This window comes from Armigeres subalbatus, chromosome 3 (genome assembly GCF_024139115.2).
Source record: "Armigeres subalbatus isolate Guangzhou_Male chromosome 3, GZ_Asu_2, whole genome shotgun sequence".
In the NCBI taxonomy this organism is placed as follows: domain Eukaryota; kingdom Metazoa; phylum Arthropoda; class Insecta; order Diptera; family Culicidae; genus Armigeres; species Armigeres subalbatus.
In genome coordinates this window covers 169,773,144-169,792,902 of record NC_085141.1, presented here as the reverse complement: position 1 = coordinate 169,792,902, position 19,759 = coordinate 169,773,144, and the positions used below count along the sequence as shown (strand labels likewise).

Below are 19,759 nucleotides of genomic sequence, written 5' to 3'. Positions count from 1 at the left end.
TAAATGACCTTGCATTCATTGAAACATTGAGATACCCCACGAAATCGAAGCAAAATCAAGGGGTATTCAAAAAGCTGTGGAAATTGAGGTAGACCGAGACATTTTTGAAAAATTTCCTAAATAAAAGACAACAACAAAAAAATAATTATTTCTCCGAGCGGGTACTGGTGCGTTGGACGATCACTATTGCAGTCGGAAATTCAGTTTAAATATTTTGACAAGTTTGTCTACTGCTATAAATCAATTTGAAAAACATAGTTCTGGAACTATTCAACTGGATATTAGTAGCGAAAAAATGGACCAAATCTTGCTTGCTATAGAAAATATTTTTACCAATATGTAATGGTACAAAAGTTATGTTTAATAGCATTCCGGTAACTACACAACGGATCTCTGACCCTTTTTTATTTTAGAGTGTTCCTAGATGAAATGTTGAGATCACAAATTTTAATATATATTATAAAGGTCTGCAGTCCTTGACTGATTTGCCTAGGAAATCACAGATTATTTGCCCCCTTGTTCTCATGCATGACACCAATAGGAATCATGCGAATGTTACCATCATTAGATAATTTGTCCACGCGCAATTGGATCAGACATCTCGTTTCGGTTTAAATTGCATCTTCAATTATCGAGAACCGGCAGGCAGGGGCCATTAATGATTCTAAATGTGGCTGGCAAGCGTCTGAATTACGAATGCGCTTGATGCACTTCCGGCGCTCGGATAGATGCATGTATGCCTAGGCAAAGCTGTTGCAAATGGCATGAAGGTTCAGCGCCTGACTGTCGAATGTTGTTGGGTTGTATGGTAGGGTTGTTCTCTTTCCGATAGTTTTGATCTTTCTCTTCCGTATTTTTTCAATATATAATTATTTGAAGTCGGTGCTCGATTTAGATTTATAGACGAATAAACAAACGATCTAGTTACCACTGAGCTGTTTTTTCTCCCTCAAGAAAAATAAAACGACAACTGTTTTACCGTTAAGACCTAGAATAGGACAATATCAGACCTCAATTTTCCTAAATCGCACTGCGAGCTTAAAACATCGTTAATTTCAAAATAATCTCCGTTAGGGTCAATCCAAAAACGACGTGATTATATTTTATGTAGATTTGTATCCCATCAACCTTTTCCCAAATGTGGTTTATCGTGGTACTTTGCTAAACACTCTCTTACGACCACGTGTTGTTTTAACTGATGCTCTTGTTTTCCGACGTAATAACATTACTGAATTACTGAATTATTAATATTGACTGCAAAATAAAAATGTTAACTGTTCTTTTCCGGATTTTTTACTGCCACCCCTAGTGCAGACTGTGAAGACAGGATCTGTATCTTGCAATAGAAAAGAGAGATGCTGCTTACCTTAAGCAAATCGTTTGGCACCCGCATCAGGAGCAATTTTGGCAGTCGCAGTATGAAGAACTTCCTGACCCACGGTGCCATCTTGTGTGTGCTCGGCTTGCGATAGTGAATGTTCAGTATAATAATGGTGATCACGACACTGAATCCAACCAGTATCATGGTGAACAGCAGGTACTTGCCGAGCAGGGGCAGAGCCAGCGAGGTAGAAGGTATGATTTCCGATATCAGAAGGAAGAACATGGTCTGCGACAACAGAATGCTGATGCACAATGCAATTTTTTCGCCCGAATCAGCTGGCAAGTAGAACACCAACACTGAGAGGTATGAGATGCCGACACACGGTATTATCAAATTGACTGTGTAGAATAGTGTTTTTCGTCTTAATGTGATGTTGAAGAAAATATCTGCAATGGGAAGGAATAAGTAGAAAGCATTAGAGCGCAATGAATACAAGTAGACAAAAATGCAAGATACGTGAAATTGATGCAGTGAAAGAATGCGTCCCTCGTGAGTCTATGCTTTTAGCTTGGCACCTGGGTATGTTAGATAGATGGGACAGCGATGTTCATATGGTGCACTGTACGTACATACATCATCCAGGCACTCCCAATGTTTCAAACGAATCAACTTAGTAAATAATTCATATATTCGGTAACCATTTTTAAGCTTACTAATTTACTAAACTGAAAGCATTTATGATTCGAGTTAATATACTAAATAAGTTTTCATTGATCAAAGCAATGGATTTTCGTAGTTCAATATGATTTTCACCGAATTCTAAACAGTAGAACTCCCTTCTTCAATTATCAAGAAAATAGGAAAATCTATGTTTTTTTACCGAATAGTTCTGCTGTTAGGATTTTTTGTAAATTTCATTTAAAGTTTTCATTAGGTTCCCGTTCCAGTTTAATACATTGCTCAACTATTCTGGGAAGAGTATGTTCGTGTTACTCACATGTTACATAAATGCATAAATTGTATGTACCGTCAACTGGGGGGAAGATGATCATTTTTAAGACAAAACATGCAATAACAATGTGTGTTTACATTTTGAATCGAAACAAATATTTTCAAAACATGTACTGCTATACGTTGCAATAATCAACAACTTTAGTTTTCTGAAATGCATACGCATTTATTAAAATAAATTAAATTATCACACATTTTTTTGAGTAATCTGGTTTGGGGTGAAGTTGATTAAGACAGCTCTACTAAAATCATTATGACCTAGTAGTCAAAATACACTAGGTTGTTTGTATGAATGTTGAATTTACTACGTAAAGAAGTCTACGAAGTCAATATTTGAAATGAAAATAGCGTCATTTATGACTATCTCTCTCTTTTTTCCACAAAATACACTTTCATGGTTATAATCGAAAAACTCGGATTTCTACCTAGCGGTAACATTACTTGAACGGAGAATATTGTTGACTGCCGTTTCATAAAAAAATTTGGCACATTTGACTGACACATCAAATGATCATCTTCACCTCAATGATCATCTTCCCCCCAGTTGACGGTACTTGACTTTGAAGCCTCGAGGTCACAGCTATGAAGAGCTTATTATGTCTTTCAAAGAAAGACAGAAAAGCTTATTATCTATTAAGCAGTGAGGCGGCAAAATTGTGGTTTTGGGTGTGACAGCAGTTAAAGAAGAAGCGGAAGGAGGTGTGTGTAGGCAAAGTTTGGTTTTACTAACATCATTTTTAATGTCAGATTGGACAATAAGACTTCATCTTTATCATCTTTCGCGTGCACCCGTGTCATTTGTTTAGTGCATGTTTTTCTGTTGGGAGAACCATCCATCATTCACACCGCGAAAATCGGAAGACTGCGGTGGGCCGGGCACGTAGCCAGAATGTCGGACAGTAGTCCGGTGAAAATGGTTCTCGACAACGATCCGGCGGGAACAAGAAGGCGAGGTGCACAGTGGGCAAGGTGGATCGATCAGGTGGTTGGCGAAGTGCAGCCATGGACCGAGCTGAATAGAGAAGTCTTTTATGTGCAGCACAGGCCACTCCGGCTTTAGTCTGATAATAAATAAAATAAATAAATGTTTTTCTACTTACTTCTGTCAACTTTCTTTCTATTGTATTTCTTCTTCTTTCTTCCTATTTTCTTCTTCCTTCTTCCCTTTTTCTTCTTTTTTCTTTCTCCTTCCTTGTTCCATTTTTCTTCTTCCTCTTTCCGTCTTCCAACTTCCCTCTTCAATCATTCTTCTTTCTTCTTTGTTCCTTCTTCATTTTTATTTCTTCCTTATTCCTTCTTCCAACTATCTTCTTCCACTCCCTTCATTATTTCTTCTTCCCTGCTTCTTCTTCCAACTCTAATTTCTTCTTCTGTACTAATTCTTTCTTCCATCTTTTTTCCTCCTTTTCACTTTCTGCCTTCTTATATTTTCCTTCTCTCTTTTTTCTTCCTTCTTCTTCCGTCTTTTTTTCTTTCTTTCTTCTTCCTGGTTTCTTTTCTTTTTTCCTTTATTCTTTCTTCTTTTATCTCCCCTATTCCTTCTTCCTATTTTCTTACTTCTTTCTTCTTTATTCTTGATTTTTTATTCTTTATAATTTATTCTTAATTCTTAGTTCTTTTTTTTAATTTCAATTCCTTATTCTTCATCCTTTATTTTTGTTTCTTCATTAATTTTTCTCTATTCAACCATTTAACTTGCCATTGCATCCCACCGATTTCAGCCTATCGATACATGCAGCCTTCTGATACCTTTCGATACTTTCAGCCTTGTGAGACTTTCAGCCTTTTGAGATTTCAGCCTTTTGGGTTCAGCCTTATGAGTATTCATTATGTGTTTCAGCCTTTCGTAGGATATGATAAGATTTGTTTTCATCGGGAAAAGCTTCGGATGCGTCTCCCGAACACCCAAAACAATTATTTGTGGCATTCGTAGTATTGAGCGTATTGTATCAATTTCGCACGCAAACCGATCAGAGAATGACATACTTGTTAATCCAGCACATTGCATTAAGTCGGTTTATTTGGTTTCGATCAATACATCTAAACGACACTCATTGGCTCCTCCTAAAACAAGTATATGCATCGTGTACAGTAATTTAACTTTGACCCACACAATTTTCCCGATTCCATTTAGCTTGATGATGAAAAAGGATACAAGTTTGTATGATGCCAATCCCACTTGTATCACCCATTGCTATCCAGGGATACCCTTCCATTTAAGATTATATGATGATTCTCATATCCACATAGCATGAAATGTGGAGTATGATAGCCTTTGGTCGCATCTTTCCTCATCTGGTATATAGAAAGATAGCGCGTCAGTCGAGATGCGCTAAGTGTTGAGGGTCCAGGTTGAACAGCCGACTTCGGTCGATTTTTTTGTAAAGTATCTAAAGTTGTCGAAGTATAAAGCATTCCACTCCTCGATGGGAGTATAAAAAATAGATTCAGTATACACACAACACATAACCAAATTTTATTTTCTCGTGACCGGGTACGTAATACAAGGGTCTGCCGTTGACTTAATACAAGCTGTGGATATGTCGTAAATTATGGCAAATTGTACGCGGAATTAATGCATGATTGTAATAAAATGTTGGAGTCTCTGGTTGAGTGAAGAAAACAAATCCTATGTTTTCTGTGCGCACGCAAGAGAACGACGATTAAACGTCAGCAAGCCTTATATTACCACTATACAATGATATACAATGCTCAATTGTGCAATCTACTGTATATTGTAGTAAATGGTACTTGGGGTTAGTACCTTTTCCTTAACAGTAGCAGTTGTATACCTGGCCACGTCCTCACAATCACGGAAGGAAGGGAAGGAATATAAGTACAACATTTACTAGTTTAGATGCAGGGAATTAACCCATACTATCTTCATAGATGTCTAGAAGTTTGTATTAGTGGGTATGGTAAATAATAAGGAGCTCTATTCGACACCGTAAGTATTAAAATAAGCAGTACGTGCGACTATAACGCTGCCACAGAGCTAACAAACTTTATACAGGCTCTATAATAGCCCTATATAGCCGAAAAGGCGAAATAAAGTGCTAATGGTTACCTGGGTATATAGCGTTTGTCAATAATTACACTTATTTAGCTTACATCTAAACAGATAACACTAAATCAACAATTTGGCGCCAATACATTGTTCGAGGCCGCATCTCTCCATTCTTGAATGCCCCTACGCGTGCCAAGTCTTTCTGGACCTGATCAGGCCTGTGCGCAGCTTTCCACGCCGTCTTGTACCTGCCGGATCGGAAGCGAGCACCATCTTTGCAGAGTAGTGGTCCGGAATTCTTGCAACATGCCCTGTCCATCGTACCTTTCCGGCTTTAGCTACCTTTAGATGTTGGGTTCCTTAGCCGTGCGGTAAGACGCGCGGCTACAAAGCAAAACCATGCTGAGGGTGGCTGGATTCGATTCCCGGTGCCGGTCTAGGAAATTTTCGGATTGGAAATTGTCTCGACTTCCATGGGCATAAAAGTATCATTGTGCAAGCCTCTTAGACCTGTTCACCATTTTCAAAAGTGATCCAGATTCAAAGTGCCACCCCTCTATTTCAATGAGTATCTCAAATGGAGCCTCCTGACCAATTTTCAGCCAAATCCATGGAAATTTAGAGGTGCATCAAATGAGATTTGTGATTTTTCAGACTTTCCCATGCAAATGTCGTCTGAATGCATCAATTTTACTCGACATAATAAAAGCATTAGTCCTTAATAGCTTCTTTAGACTATTATCTACCACTTTGTCATTAATACTAAGATGTTTAGAGTGCTTATTCTATGACTTTTTAGTAGGTTTAGCTGAAAAATTTGCCTAAAAACTAAAAAAAAAAATTGGGTGCTTCTGGGGGTAGTGTAAATTTTCAATATATGCCCAATTAAATTTTCCCGTTTATTTCCTTCGAGTGTTGCGGAAGTTTCGTCCATACATCACTTTATTCTGAAAAATAATCTTCGGCATGTAAAAATGCAGTTTTCATAAAATACTCAAAATTTCAATAGGGTAGTCAAGCAAGACCATTCCCCCCATGCTAGATCAAAGTTGACTATGATTTATGAGCAATGTCATCCAGTATGCTCAACCCACTAGTATAGATCTAGAGTGGACTATGTGGTAGTGTCAGGGCCTACAGATCAAGAGGTCTACGGCTCGAAGCGCAGAGTAGATACAATTTGAAAATGGTGAACAGATCTGCCTCATGATATACGAATGCAAAAATGGTAACCTGACTTAGAAACCTCGCAGTTAATAATTGTGGAAGTGCTTAGTGAACACTAAGCTGCGAGGCGGCTCTGTCCCAATGTGGGGATGTAATGCCAATAAGAAGAAGAAAGATGTTGGTGTTATGATGATGAGTTATCTCCCTCGCTGCCTTGACTTTCACTCTCAGCGACAACCTTATTGGAATCGGTCGCAGAGCAGTAAAGGAGGCTTTTGTCCCACTGAAGAGGGAGACGGCGAGAATAGGCTTAACCATTAACTCTACTAAGACAAGAACATGGAGGCAGGTAGATGTAGATGAAGACCTAGTGATGTTGAGGTAGTGCTTGATGGGGATGTGTTTGAAGTTGTTGAAGAATTTGTTTACCTTGCAACGCTTGTGACATGTGACAATGACGTTTCCCGCGAAGTGAAAAGACGTATTGCTGCTACGAATAGGGCCTTTTGCGGATTACGTAACCAGCTTAGGTCCCGCAACATGCAGACGGAAACGAAATTTGCTCTATATAAAACTCTGATTCTACCAGTGGCCCTTTATGGACATGAAGCATGGACGTTAAAAGAGGTGGACCGCTGAGCTTTAGAGGTTTTCGAGCAAAAAGTGCTGCGTAGAGGGAAACTAGCCACACACCGTTTTGTCGTAGACGCATGAATGATGAGCTGTATAAAGTGGTCGGGGTTCTGCCAAACCGCACCAAGCGGCTTTTTGACTGACTTGTGGTATTTTGTTCGTACAAGGAAAAAGGAAACCATTTCATATCAAATCACTCGTACATTTGTAGCGGGATATCCTCAGTTATGGCGTAGAGGGCTATCCGATATGATTTGCGAGCAATCAAACCTGCTAAACAAAATCTTGGCCAGAAAAATGGGAATTTTTTTGGTGGCGCTTGGTGTGATTTGACTGAATCCCGACCAAGTATACAAAAAAGAAAATATTGTGAATCGTACGGCAGACTTCATTGGGCTGGTTACTTAGTGCGAATGTAAAAAAATAGCGAAAACAATATTCAACAAGATCCAGATAGGCGCCGGCGACTTCGTGGAAGGCCACGAAAACGCTGGCTGCACGCGGGGGAATCGGACCTGGGGACCATAAACGTTCGGGGAAACTGGCGGAACATCGCCCAAGACCGACGATTATGGATCTCTATAATACGTCAGGCATAGGTGCATCGACGCTGTAGCCAAAGTGATGAATCTCTAACGCTGAAAAAAATCACTTTAATAAAGAATAAAAAAAGTCGCAGTAGCCAACCAGGTAGGTAGGTACTCTCAGCCACATTAAATGTTCCCCGTAGTGCTGCTTTCACCATTCGATCACCACAAGTTCGTGCATCAAGATGCTCCCCTTCATCCCTCGGCTCGCGGCACGAAGCTTTTGCGGGATGCGTTGAGCTTCTGATGGAATTTGCGTGTTTCTTGAGAACGGCACAGCTGTTCCATCTCCTCGCACTCTGCTTCTTCCAGGCGGCGTTTTTTCTCCTGAAAAGGCGGGGTTGCTGTCTCCGCTTCCGTCTATAACGTTACACGTTCTGCCGGGTACCTTGCGGCAGCGCGACCGCCCACGCTGCGTCGTTCTCCTCCAGAATCTGTCTACACTCTTCGTCGAATCAATCGTTCCGTCGACTTCGTCCCACATACCCGACGTTGTTCTCCGCTGCGTAATTAATGGCTGCTGTGTTCCAACAGTCCCCAAGAGGGGCCCCAATGAGCTCACCCTCTTCCGGCAACGCTACTTCGAGATGGTGCGCGTATACAGTGGCGACCTCAGATTTCCTCAGTCGCCCAAGGTCGTACCGTGATGGCCGTCGATATCGAACATTGTTGATGACGGATAATTTTGGGCGCTGTTTAACCATCACCAGATAGTAGTCAGAGTCGATGATAGCGCCACGATATGTTCTGACGTCGATAATGTCGGAGATGTGCCGTCTACCAACAAGAACGTGGTTTCATAAATAAAGCCTTAAAAAAGCCAGAACGTGGTCGATTTGTGATTCTGTCTGCAGTGCACTATCTCTTAGAAGGAAGCAATGCACTTTCCAATAGTCGAGATCTGTCCTGGCAACGTCCTTGCGAATGCTGAGGAAGGGGAAGGATGATTTGTTGGACAACTACTTAAGAAAGATGTAGAGAACTCTACGACCTCTCATAGGTGCCATGGGAGGTTTTTGGGTTTGTGTGGAAGGTTGTAAACAGTAGGGATCATTTTGGTAGAACGTGAAACACAGAAAGAACTAAGATAGAATACAAAGTAGGAAAGGGAGGAGCCTGGAATTGAACCCACGACCTCCTGCTTATAAGGCAGAAGCGGTAGCCACTAGACCACCGAGCTCGTCAGTTCTGCTCCTAAACATGTACTTCCTCTAAACGTGTACATATTTGTCAAAATGTATGAATCTTGCGGTGAAATTTAGCTCTCAACCTATTTTCGCCAATAAGAATTGTTTTGACCAGTGCCAATTTCTCATTCTAGTTTATAATTCCGTTCAGTTTTCAAAAAAATATAATCTCAAGACCGTAGAACTCACAATACAAAACATCTTTTTTTTTATAAAGTCAATCCTTATTTGCACACATTGTTACTTTTTCCAGTGAAATTGATTCACAGGTGACCATTATAATACAATCAAACTTCCATTTTTAATATTGATGTATCGGACATTATTCTAATTAAATATTCAACGACCAAATAAAGAATAGAAACATGAAATCATATGTATTATAAAAATGCGGCTTCAAACCAAACAATTTTGGAAGCGTTCTTATTATCAGTAGTTCATCACTGTCAACGGGCTTGGGAGCCACCATTACTCGTTGAAAAGAATTCGATTACTTACCGGGGTACGGTTCTGCACAGCAGGGATAGTATTTTTCGTGACGTTCGGCTGGCACCCCCAGTATGTCCCATTCCACGCTCGGGTAGTATTCACGTAGGTCTATTCCAATCTTTACCATATTGTCGGAGTTGTTAAGTTGATTTTTATGCTTCAGATCGATCTGTCGAGTAAAAGAAATGGTAGAAAGGAAATGTCTCAGGGCACTGATTTGAACGAGAAAAAGTATGAAGGATTGTAAAATGTGTACGTATACGTTTCTATATAGCTATCGTAGGTTGGAAGGTCGGTTGGTCGGTATATCCGTTTCTTTTTCCGGAAGCTGTGTTATGAATCTTTCATGGTTTCGTACGAGATGCATCGTATGAAACCACAATTGACACATGCTGACATACGAGCGTCAGCAAATTGAACAAGTTCTGCGGACAAGTTGGGTTTATTCCATCGATGGGCGGCTCTCGAACAACAGGCTCGTGGAATTGGCAGCACGTTAGAGGTAGGAAATGTGTGGTTTGTCAAGAGGTTGACATATTTGCCAAATTGTGGTTATGAGAGATCATTATTTGCTGATATAATGGATACACCATTTACACTAATAAAATCCTTCATATTATGTATCCTTATTTAAAAAAATAATGAATAGATTAAATTCAGTGTTTTAATACTGAATCAACATAAATGTACTTTTAATTACTTCTATTGACATTTGATTCCGCTTCTTCTTCTTATTGGCATAACATTTCCCATTGTGACATTGCCGCTTCGCAGCTTGGCTTTCATAAAGCAATTCCATATTTGCTATCTGCGAGGTTTCTAAGCCTAGTTACCATGTTTGCATTCAAATATTATGAGGATAACACGATGATACTGTTATGCCCAGGTAAGTCGAGGAAATTTTCAACCCGAGAATTTCCTAGAGCGAACCGGGAATCGAACCCAGCCACCTTCAGCATGATCTTGCTTTGTAGCTGCGCATCTTACCGCACTACTGAGGTAGGCTCCTTTTATCTTCAATTCATTTGAATATTTGTTTTGTTTTGTAATTTTATTTGTTTTACATGTCTACTATATACACTATTTTTCACAAAAAAAAAATAACCTAAATGAGACCGAGCGCCCTAATTACTGGCTGGTCTGACATGACGCTACGGACCCTAAACTTTTCCTTACACTCACCAAAGCGCTCGTGTAGTGTTTCAAGTGGAGATTTATATTGAGGATCATCTTCAGGAACTTGATTTGAACTCGTTGAAGTTACAAAACGTGGAGGAATTAATTGGAATAGTACTGCTCGTCCTATGATAGTTGAATGGATGATGTGTTTTCTTCTTCAAGAAACGCGTATTCTACACGGTTGCGGCAAGGCAATAGTGGATGTGATTCCTTTTTTTAAATGTAGGTACTTGTCCGGATTAAGGCAATGGCGGATGTGATCGCTTCTTTAAATGTAGGCGCTTGCCTGGATTAAGGCAATGGTGGATTTGATCCGTTTTTTTAAGTAGCCGCTTGTCCGGTTTAGGGCAATGGTGGATTGAATCCCTTCTTTAACAGTAGGCACTTGACCGGTTTAAAACAATGCTGGATTTGATCCCTTTTTTAAAGTAGGCACTAGTCCGGTTTAAGGCAATGGTGGATGTGAACCCTTTTTTAAAAGTAGGCACTTGACTGGTTGTAGCAATGGTGCATTAATTCTACCTTGCATTAATTCTACCGCTGCACTAGGCACGGTGGCTCCGGATCAGAGAAACGAATGGTATGACGGCGAATGTGAGCAGTTAGTTGAGGAGAAGAATGCAGCATGGACGAGATTGCTGCAACACCGCACGAGGGCGAACGAGGCACGATACAAACGGGCGCGGAACAGACAAAACTCGATTTTCCGGAGGAAAAAGCGCCAGCAGGAAGATAGAGACCGTGAAGAGACGGAGGAACTGTACCGCGCTAATAACGCACGAAAGTTCTATGAGAAGTTGAACCGTTCACGTAAGGGCCACGTGCCACAGCCCGATATGTGTAAGGACATAAACGGGAACCTTCTTACGAACGAGCGTGAGGTGATCCAAAGGTGGCGGCAGCACTACGAAGAGCACCTGAACGGCGATATGGCAGACAACGGTGGCGGTATGGTAATGAACCTAGGAGCACGCGCGCAGGGCATGCGACTTCCGGCTCCGAATCTCCAGGAAATCCAGGAGGAGATCGGCCGGCTGAAACACAACAAAGCCCCTGGAGTTGACCAACTACCAGGAGAGCTGTTTAAACACGGTGGTGACTGGCTAGTGCGCTGCACTGGGTGATTACCAAGGTTTGGGAGGATGAGGTTCTACCGCAGGAGTGGATGGAAGGTGTCGTGTGTCCCATCTACAAAAGGGCGATAAGCTGGATTGTAGCAACTACCGCGCAATCACATTGCTGAACGCCGCCTACAAGGTACTCTCCCAAATTTTATGCCGTCGACTAACACCAATTGCAAGAGAGTTCGTGGGGCAGTACCAGGCGGGACTTATGGGTGAACGCTCTACCACAGACCAGGTGTTCGCCATACGTCAGGTATTGCAGAAATGCCGCGAATACAACGTGCCCACACATCATCTATTTATCGACTTCAAAGCCGCATATGATACAATCGATCGGGACCAGCTATGGCAGCTAATGCACGAAAACGGATTTCCGGATAAACTGATACGGTTGATCAAGGCGACGATGGATCGGGTGATGTGCGTAGTTCGAGTTTCAGGGGCATTCTCGAGTCCTTTCGAAACCCGTAGAGGGTTACGGCAAGGTGATGGTCTTTCGTGTCTGCTATTCAACATCGCTTTGGAGGGAGTAATACGAAGGGCAGGGATTGACACGAGTGGTACGATTTTCACGAAGTCCGTCCAGTTATTTGGTTTCGCCGACGACATTGATATCATGGCACGTAACTTTGAGAGGATGGAGGAAGCCTACATCAGACTGAAAAGCGAAGCTAAACGGATTGGACTAGTCATCAACACGTCGAAGACGAAGTACATGATAGGAAGAGGCTCAAGAGAGGTCAATGTGAGCCACCCACCACGAGTTTGTATCGGTGGTGACGAAATCGAGGTGGTTGAAGAATTCGTGTACTTGGGCTCACTGGTGACTGCCGATAACGATACCAGCAGAGAAATTCGGAGACGCATAGTGGCTAGAAATCGTACGTACTTTGGACTCCGCAAGACGCTCCGATCGAATAGAGTTCGCCGCCGTACCAAACTGACTATCTACAAAACGCTTATTAGACCGGTAGTTCTCTACGGACACGAGACCTGGACGATGCTCGTGGAGGACCAACGCGCACTGGGAGTTTTCGAAAGGAAAGTGTTGCGTACCATCTATGGTGGGTTGCAGATGGCGGACGGTACGTGGAGGAGGCGAATGAACCACGAGTTGCATCAGCTGTTGGGAGAACCATCCATCGTTCACACCGCGAAAATCGGACGACTGCGGTGGGCCGGTCACGTAGCCAGAATGTCGGACAGTAATCCGATGAAAATGGTTCTCGACAACGATCCGACGGGAACAAGAAGGCGAGGTGCACAGCGGGCAAGGTGGATCGATCAGGTGGAGGACGACTTGCGGACCCTCTGCAGACTGCGTGGTTGGCGAAGTGCAGCCATGAACCGAGCTGAATGGAGAAGTCTTTTAAGTGCAGCACAGGCCACTCCGGCCTTAGTCTGATGATAAATAAATAAATTAATTCTACGCATGGGCGTAGCCAGGATTTCGAGAAGGGGGGGGGGCAACTTTTTTGGTCTTCTAAATCGTAGTTTTATAAAAACACATGAATATTTACACATGAAACCAAATCCAAACCAAATCAAAACAATAATGATTAAAACAATAATGGATTTAAAAATGCGTGATTTATTACTCATCACATATTTTTAAATAAAGCGAGAAAAATATTAACGAACTTAGTATTCAGAAAGAATATAAAATCGGCTATAACAATTATTATACAAATCCTGCATTCTTCCATAAGTTTAAGAAAACTAGAACCATACATCTGAATTTCTAAACAAATCCTCTCTGAAATAATATTAATTTTTTTTTGTCTTTATTTAGGAGACTTGCAGCCCGAGGCTGGCTCGTCTCCGAATAATATTTATTATAAAATAAGCAGAAAAATCAATATGCAAGCTTTCTCCAGGAATTCCTTCGAAATTCTATCAGGGACTCTCTAGGAATGCCTCCAGCAACTTATTCGGCAGTGTCTTCAGGAATTCCACCATAAATTTTTCCGGGAATTGATCCGAACATTCCACCATAATGTTCTCCAAGAAAATCTTCACGAACTTCTTTATAAGTTCTGCCGAATTCCCTGCAATAATTCAAATAATTTCGTGCTGTTTCCCATAATTTTTAAGAATAAGAATATTCGGTGGAAATTTCGCAGAATTGCCAGTAAACATTCCTGAGAATTTCACGAAAAATCTTCGAATTTCTTGTGTAAATTCTATAAAATTTTCCGTGAATTGTTTCGAATAATTTCTTGTGAAAATTTCAAAGAAACTTCAAGATTTCCACTGGGAGATCCTCCAGGAGTTTCTCCGAAAATTCCTCATGGAATTCTTCCAGGAGTTCCACCGGCATTTCCAATTTCTCTAGGATTTCCTTCGAGAATTATTCCGGTAGTTCTATCGGCAGTTCCTCTGAATTTTTTTCCGGGAATTTCGGCAGAATTGGAATTTACTTAGGCTTCTTCAAGAATTTATATAGATTTACCACCAGAAGCTCCTCTGAGAATTTCTCTGCGAGCTCCTCAGGGAATTCTCCGGGAGGTCCTTTGATGATGATGATGATGGTCCAGCTACAAACCCCAACAAAGGTTTCAGCTAAACGAGATTTGTCTATAAGATGAACTCTCTTGTTTCCGAAAATGCTTCTGGTAGTTTCCCCGGGGTTCCTTTGAAAATTCTCCCGGGAATTTCTTCAGAAATTCTTCCAGAAAATTCCTTTGAGAGTTCCTCCGGTAATTCCACCAGCAATTCGTCCGGGAGTTTCTCCGGAAATTCCTCCGGGAGTTCCACCAGAAGCTATTCCAGGAAATTATTCAGGCTTTTTTTCAGGAAATCATTTAGGCTTTCTTCAGAAATTAAGCTGGAAATTCCTCCAGAAGTTCTTCCGATAGTTTCTCTGGGAGCTCATCCAGGAGGTCCTCTAGGAATTCTTCTAGGAGTTCCTCCTGAAATTCCTCCGGGAGTTCTTACGGGAGCTCCTCCGGCAGTTCCTTCGGGAATTCCTCCGGGAGATCCACCAGCAGTTTCTACGAGAATCCCTCCGGGAGTTTCACCGACAGTTTCTCCGGGTGTTTCTCTGAAAAGGAACTCCCGGAGGAACTCCCAGAGTAATTTCCGGAGGAACTCCCGAGGGATTTTCTATAGGAATTTCCGGAGAAATTATCAGAGGAATTCTCGGAGGAACTGCCGGTGGAACTTCTGGAGGAATTTATTGAAGAACTACAGTAAGAATTTCCGGAGGAACTCTCGTAAGAATTCTAGGATGAACTCCCAAAGGAACTTCCGTAAGAATTCCAGGAGGAACTCCAGGAGGAATTCTTAAAAGAACCTCCCGGAGGAATTCCCGTAAGAACTTCCAGAGAAATTCTCCGAGGAACTTCTGGAGGAATTTGTAGATAAATGCCTAAAGAAATGCTAAATGAATTCCTGGAAGAAAGCCTGATTGAATTCCCGAAGGAACTACTGGTGGAACTTCAGAGGAATATCCGGTGGAATACCCTAGAGGAAGAGAAAAAAATATTTCTGAAGGAACTTCCGAAATCCCATTTCCCGTGAAATTCCTGCCAAATATCGTCCAGGAATTCCCTGTAAAGTTCCTGAAGGTATTACCGGAGAATTTCTTGGAAAAACTCCTGGAAGAACTCCCGGAGGAACTCCCACAAGCACTTCCGGAGGAATTCCCACATGGAAGTCCTGAACTAATTCTTAGAGAAGTTCCTAAAGGAATTTCCGAAAAAATATCTGAAGGAATTCCCAGAAAATACCAGGAGGAATTAATGCAGAAATTCCCAGATGAAATCCTGAAAGTATTCCCAGATGAATTGCTGAAGAAAATCCCTGCGGATTGTTCCTTAGAAATTTCTGGAAGAACTCTTGGCAGATATCCGAGTAAATTCCGAATGAAGTCCGGAAGGAATTCTAGTACACTTCCGCGGAAAATCTCCCGGAGAAATTCCTGAAGGAATTCCTGGAGAAGTACCTGAAGAAACTCCCGAAAAAATACCTGTAAGAATTTCTGGGGAAATACTTGGACGAATTCCAGGAGAAATTCATGAAGATATTTCTGTAGGATTTCTTGAAGGATGTTCTGAAGTAATTGCGAAAAGAATTCCAGATTGGAATGCTAGATGATTTCGCTATTGAATGTTTGGAGGTATTCCCGGAAAATTTCCTGGAAGTAATCCCGGAGGAATTAAAGGAAGAGTTCCGAGAGGAATGCCCGGAGAAGTTCCTAGAAGAATTTCCGAAGGAATTTCTTATAGATTTACAAGTGAAATTATGGAGCTAAATCGGAGGATCTCCGTCATAAATTTTTGAAGAAACTTCTGGTAGAATTTTGGGAAGAAATTCCGTATGTGTTCTTGACTTTGAACTCTCGAACGCATGCCTGATAGAAATGCCGGATTTTTCCTGAAGAGAGAATAGCCGAAGAAATATCTAGAAGTAAATCTTGGAGAGAAGAAAAGAAATCTTCAAGGAATTTCCTCGTGAATTTCCTAAAAAAAACTTAGTGGGGGGCTTCTAGATAAGGAGGAATTACAATTACATGAGAAGGATTTTCGAAAGATTTTCAGAGGAATTTGTGGATAACTTACCGGAGGAATTCAGAAGTTCCCTGGGGAGCTTCTAGAAGGATTTCAAGGAGAATTTTTGAGTCCGAAATGTTTCGAGTTGTTTTGAACTTTCATATATTATGGATTCTGGGTGCCCTAATAAGTTTTTAGAATCTTTTGAATTTTAACCACCTATTTCTGTATATGATTGGATCGTAAAGTGCACATGTTTGAGGGAATTCATCTCAGTACCCGTTCAATCTTTCCACAATTTAGGGGGGGCGACGGCCCCCCCCTGCCCCCCCTTGGCTACGCCCTTGATTCTACGTACAGTTTGTCATAATTTGCGACAAATGCACCGACTGCATTAAGTCAACGGCAGGCCCTTGCATTAAGTCCCCGGTCACGAGAAAATGAGAACTGGTTATGTGTATGAGTATACACTGATTTTATTTTTACAACAAGGAATGATCCATTGTATATATACCATTCCAAACATAACTTACTTACAAAAAAAATACCAAAGACGAGTGTAGAACTTAGGTCCCCTTCATCAAGCTACACGCTAAACGGAATATTTATCAGATTAAAAGACATTGATAATCCTCGTTCTATGTTATGTGAATGTGATAATATACTCTTAAGCAGATGGGTAACAAAGTCAATGCAATGAGCTGACCAGACCCACCATAGAAGCTCAAAGAAGTTATCCAGTACTATACCAGCCAGTAAATTTATTGTTCTAAAATCATTTTAGTACAGAAAGATACCCAGTGCCACACTAGCCAGTAAGAATATGATCTTACAGGCTAGAGTGGAAATTTCTTGGGTTTCCCTCAGAGTTTTCCCAGAGTACCCAGTGAAGTTTTCCTGAAGAGATTTTCCACGGCTAATAGGTATGAGCCAGTGAGGTCGAGGTCACTGGATATTAATAAAAATTATTCGAATCAATCATTTTTTGCCACGGCTGCACATCTCACACCTAACTTTTTTGAGCTGGCTGGTTATGGTACTGGATAACTTCTTTGATCTCACTATATAAGCGATTTTTAGATGATGAACATGCCAAAAGAAGAAGAAAGAAACAAAAAGAAGACCTGCTCGAAACAGTGGTGGCATTGTGCATCTCGATTCAAACGAAATTGCTATATTTTTTTCTGTACGTGAAGACAATCAATGTTTTATTATTACATCCCGAATGAAACAATGCCATTAGTATGTCTTGTTTCAAAGTTTCAAGGAAATAAGCTATTTCCATTTATTTAAATGGATTTTAAGTGTGGTGTAATACGAGTAAATCTTCAGTTATGTTGGCATATTCGTTTAATAAATCATAAAAAATATTAATAAAGTGGGCCAAAAAAACTTTGTTTAGTATTGTTGATATATAAAGTACTGAAGTCGCTGTTTATGTGTGGAATAAAAATCACGTTAATCTCGAGGTTCATGTAAGAAACGATTTCAACGAAAATATTTTGTTTCTTTATTTTTACGTATTTTCAGTCGCTTTAAAAAAATACATAAAAACATCAGAGGAAAAGCCGCGTAGGTAGGGGAAGGAGGGGCAATATGCCCTAGCTAAGCAAACACTGCTTTGTTGTCTTATTTGTAACGCTATTCATGGGTATTTTTAGATTATGCAACAGTTCAACAAGATAGCTAATTGATACCATTCAAAAATTGACAAAAATCTCAATCATATTGATAATATTCACATTTCAAAAAAGTGGTGATATTTTGTTGCCGGAAAACTCATGAGGCAAAACGCCTTTTAGCTGGCAGCTCCTAGGGAACAAAGCACCACGCGTCGGCGAATCAGCATTCTGGTATGGATAGTACGCAAGTACATTGTAGGTTAGAGCCACTAGGGCATTTTGCCTCGCCAACATGTTAGATGTTTCTACAAAATGTGGAAATTTTCGGTTTTTCCGACCTTCCCATACACCATTTTGAAACTTTTTTCGCGTAATCTACATAATTTTAGATCTAGTTTTGTTACGGCCATCTCAATGACGTCACCGTCAGCATCAATAATTTGCCAATCCATGCGCTGAAGGAAGCCTTTCGAACGGGCTTTATTAATTCTTTACGCAGATAAAGTTATCTCATCTCATACATCGTAAATACATGCGTTTAATAAGCATCTTAATGGCACAATATAAAATTTTGGCTTCACTTTGACAACCAAATCGATTCTATTCCTATCCGCACCACCCAGATGCGGGCAGCATATTAAGCACGGAGACAGTTATCTCTTTTTCTCTCTGTTTAGGGGAAGTGCTACCCCACGTTAAGGAAAATGCCATTTTTATCAATGAAAACCACCATTTCAGCCAGTTTTCATCAGCGCATACTGAAGAACAGCATATCTGCGACTGACTACCGATGACAGATATCTAATTGTACATTTTATTGTACAGAAATTTGATTTTTAAAAAGCACCCGAAAAAAAATTGATTTTGAAACCATGCGGGCCAGTGGATGGGTTAAAACGCGCATGTGCTTATCGTACTGATTTTCATTTTAATTGCCTACATTAAGGCAATTAACCGAATGTTTCAGCTGTTTCGGTCATACGAAATGAGCATGAGCGTACTGCCCCACACCGACCTCAGAAGTTTGAAGGCCCATCAAATCGTTTTAAGACCAATTTTGACGACGATTTCGTGTGGAACATAAAGAACACGAGTAAGCAGCATGGCTCATGGCTCAATTTTTAATTTATCAATGTATAACAGCGATAGAAAGACTACATTTCACCGAGCTAGAATTGCATCAAAACACGCAAAAATCGTTTTTTCGAGTTTTTCATGTGTAACTAGAGAAAAATCATGAAATATATGTATCCAATGTCAATATTTTTCATTACTTTATCGTATAGACCATTGAAAATAATCACAATGGGGATATTTAACCTTATTCAGTGGTGGCGCGTTTTAACCCCTATGGGCGTGCTACCCCCACTTCCCCTACTGCGACTGGATGAAGTCGAACGGAATTATGGCGTTTGAGTGGGTCGCATAATGAACGCAAAATGAACTTTTGTTCGAGTGGACGACCAGCTCAAATGTCAAAATCCATGGGGTGAGTGAATTTGATCAACTCCTGCACAGGTCTATGCCGCAGTTTTCTCGAGTGCAAAAACGTATTGCGCAGATTCCGCCTTATTAGACTCCTGCGCGAAAATTATTTGCGTGAATATTTTCCCCGTGTCACTCACACAATTGAATTAACACGGTTTGCTTTCTTTCGAGTAAACAAAAACACGTGTGTCCGATGAATAACAACAACCTAAAAACAATTACAAAGATAGTTTGAATATATTGGTGTGCACGCTCAAAATTCGAAGCAAAACGAATTTGCGTCAGAGTCTAAAAAATGATGCAACGGGCAATATAAGACCGCATCGTGCTTTCGTGCTGTGCGGTTCTTTTCTCTCTTTGCTAAAGGAAGTTTTTAATACTACCCGAAGTTATTTTAATTTCAATAGTGCTTTTCAGCACTTTTTGTACCTACTGATCCCGTTACGAT

General features: G+C 40.8%; 1 protein-coding gene across 1 annotated transcript in view; it reads right to left on the bottom strand.

Moving 5' to 3' along the window:
- Nucleotides 1-19,759, bottom strand: part of LOC134224126 (acetylcholine receptor subunit alpha-like 2) — an 88,079-nt gene that overhangs the window by 5,268 nt on the left and 63,052 nt on the right. The window contains exons 5-6 of the mRNA XM_062703383.1: nt 9,415-9,574; nt 1,367-1,770 (exon numbers count right to left, since the gene is read on the bottom strand). Coding sequence (XP_062559367.1) covers nt 1,367-1,770; nt 9,415-9,574 — 564 coding nt within the window. The remainder of the gene's footprint in view (nt 1-1,366; nt 1,771-9,414; nt 9,575-19,759) is intronic.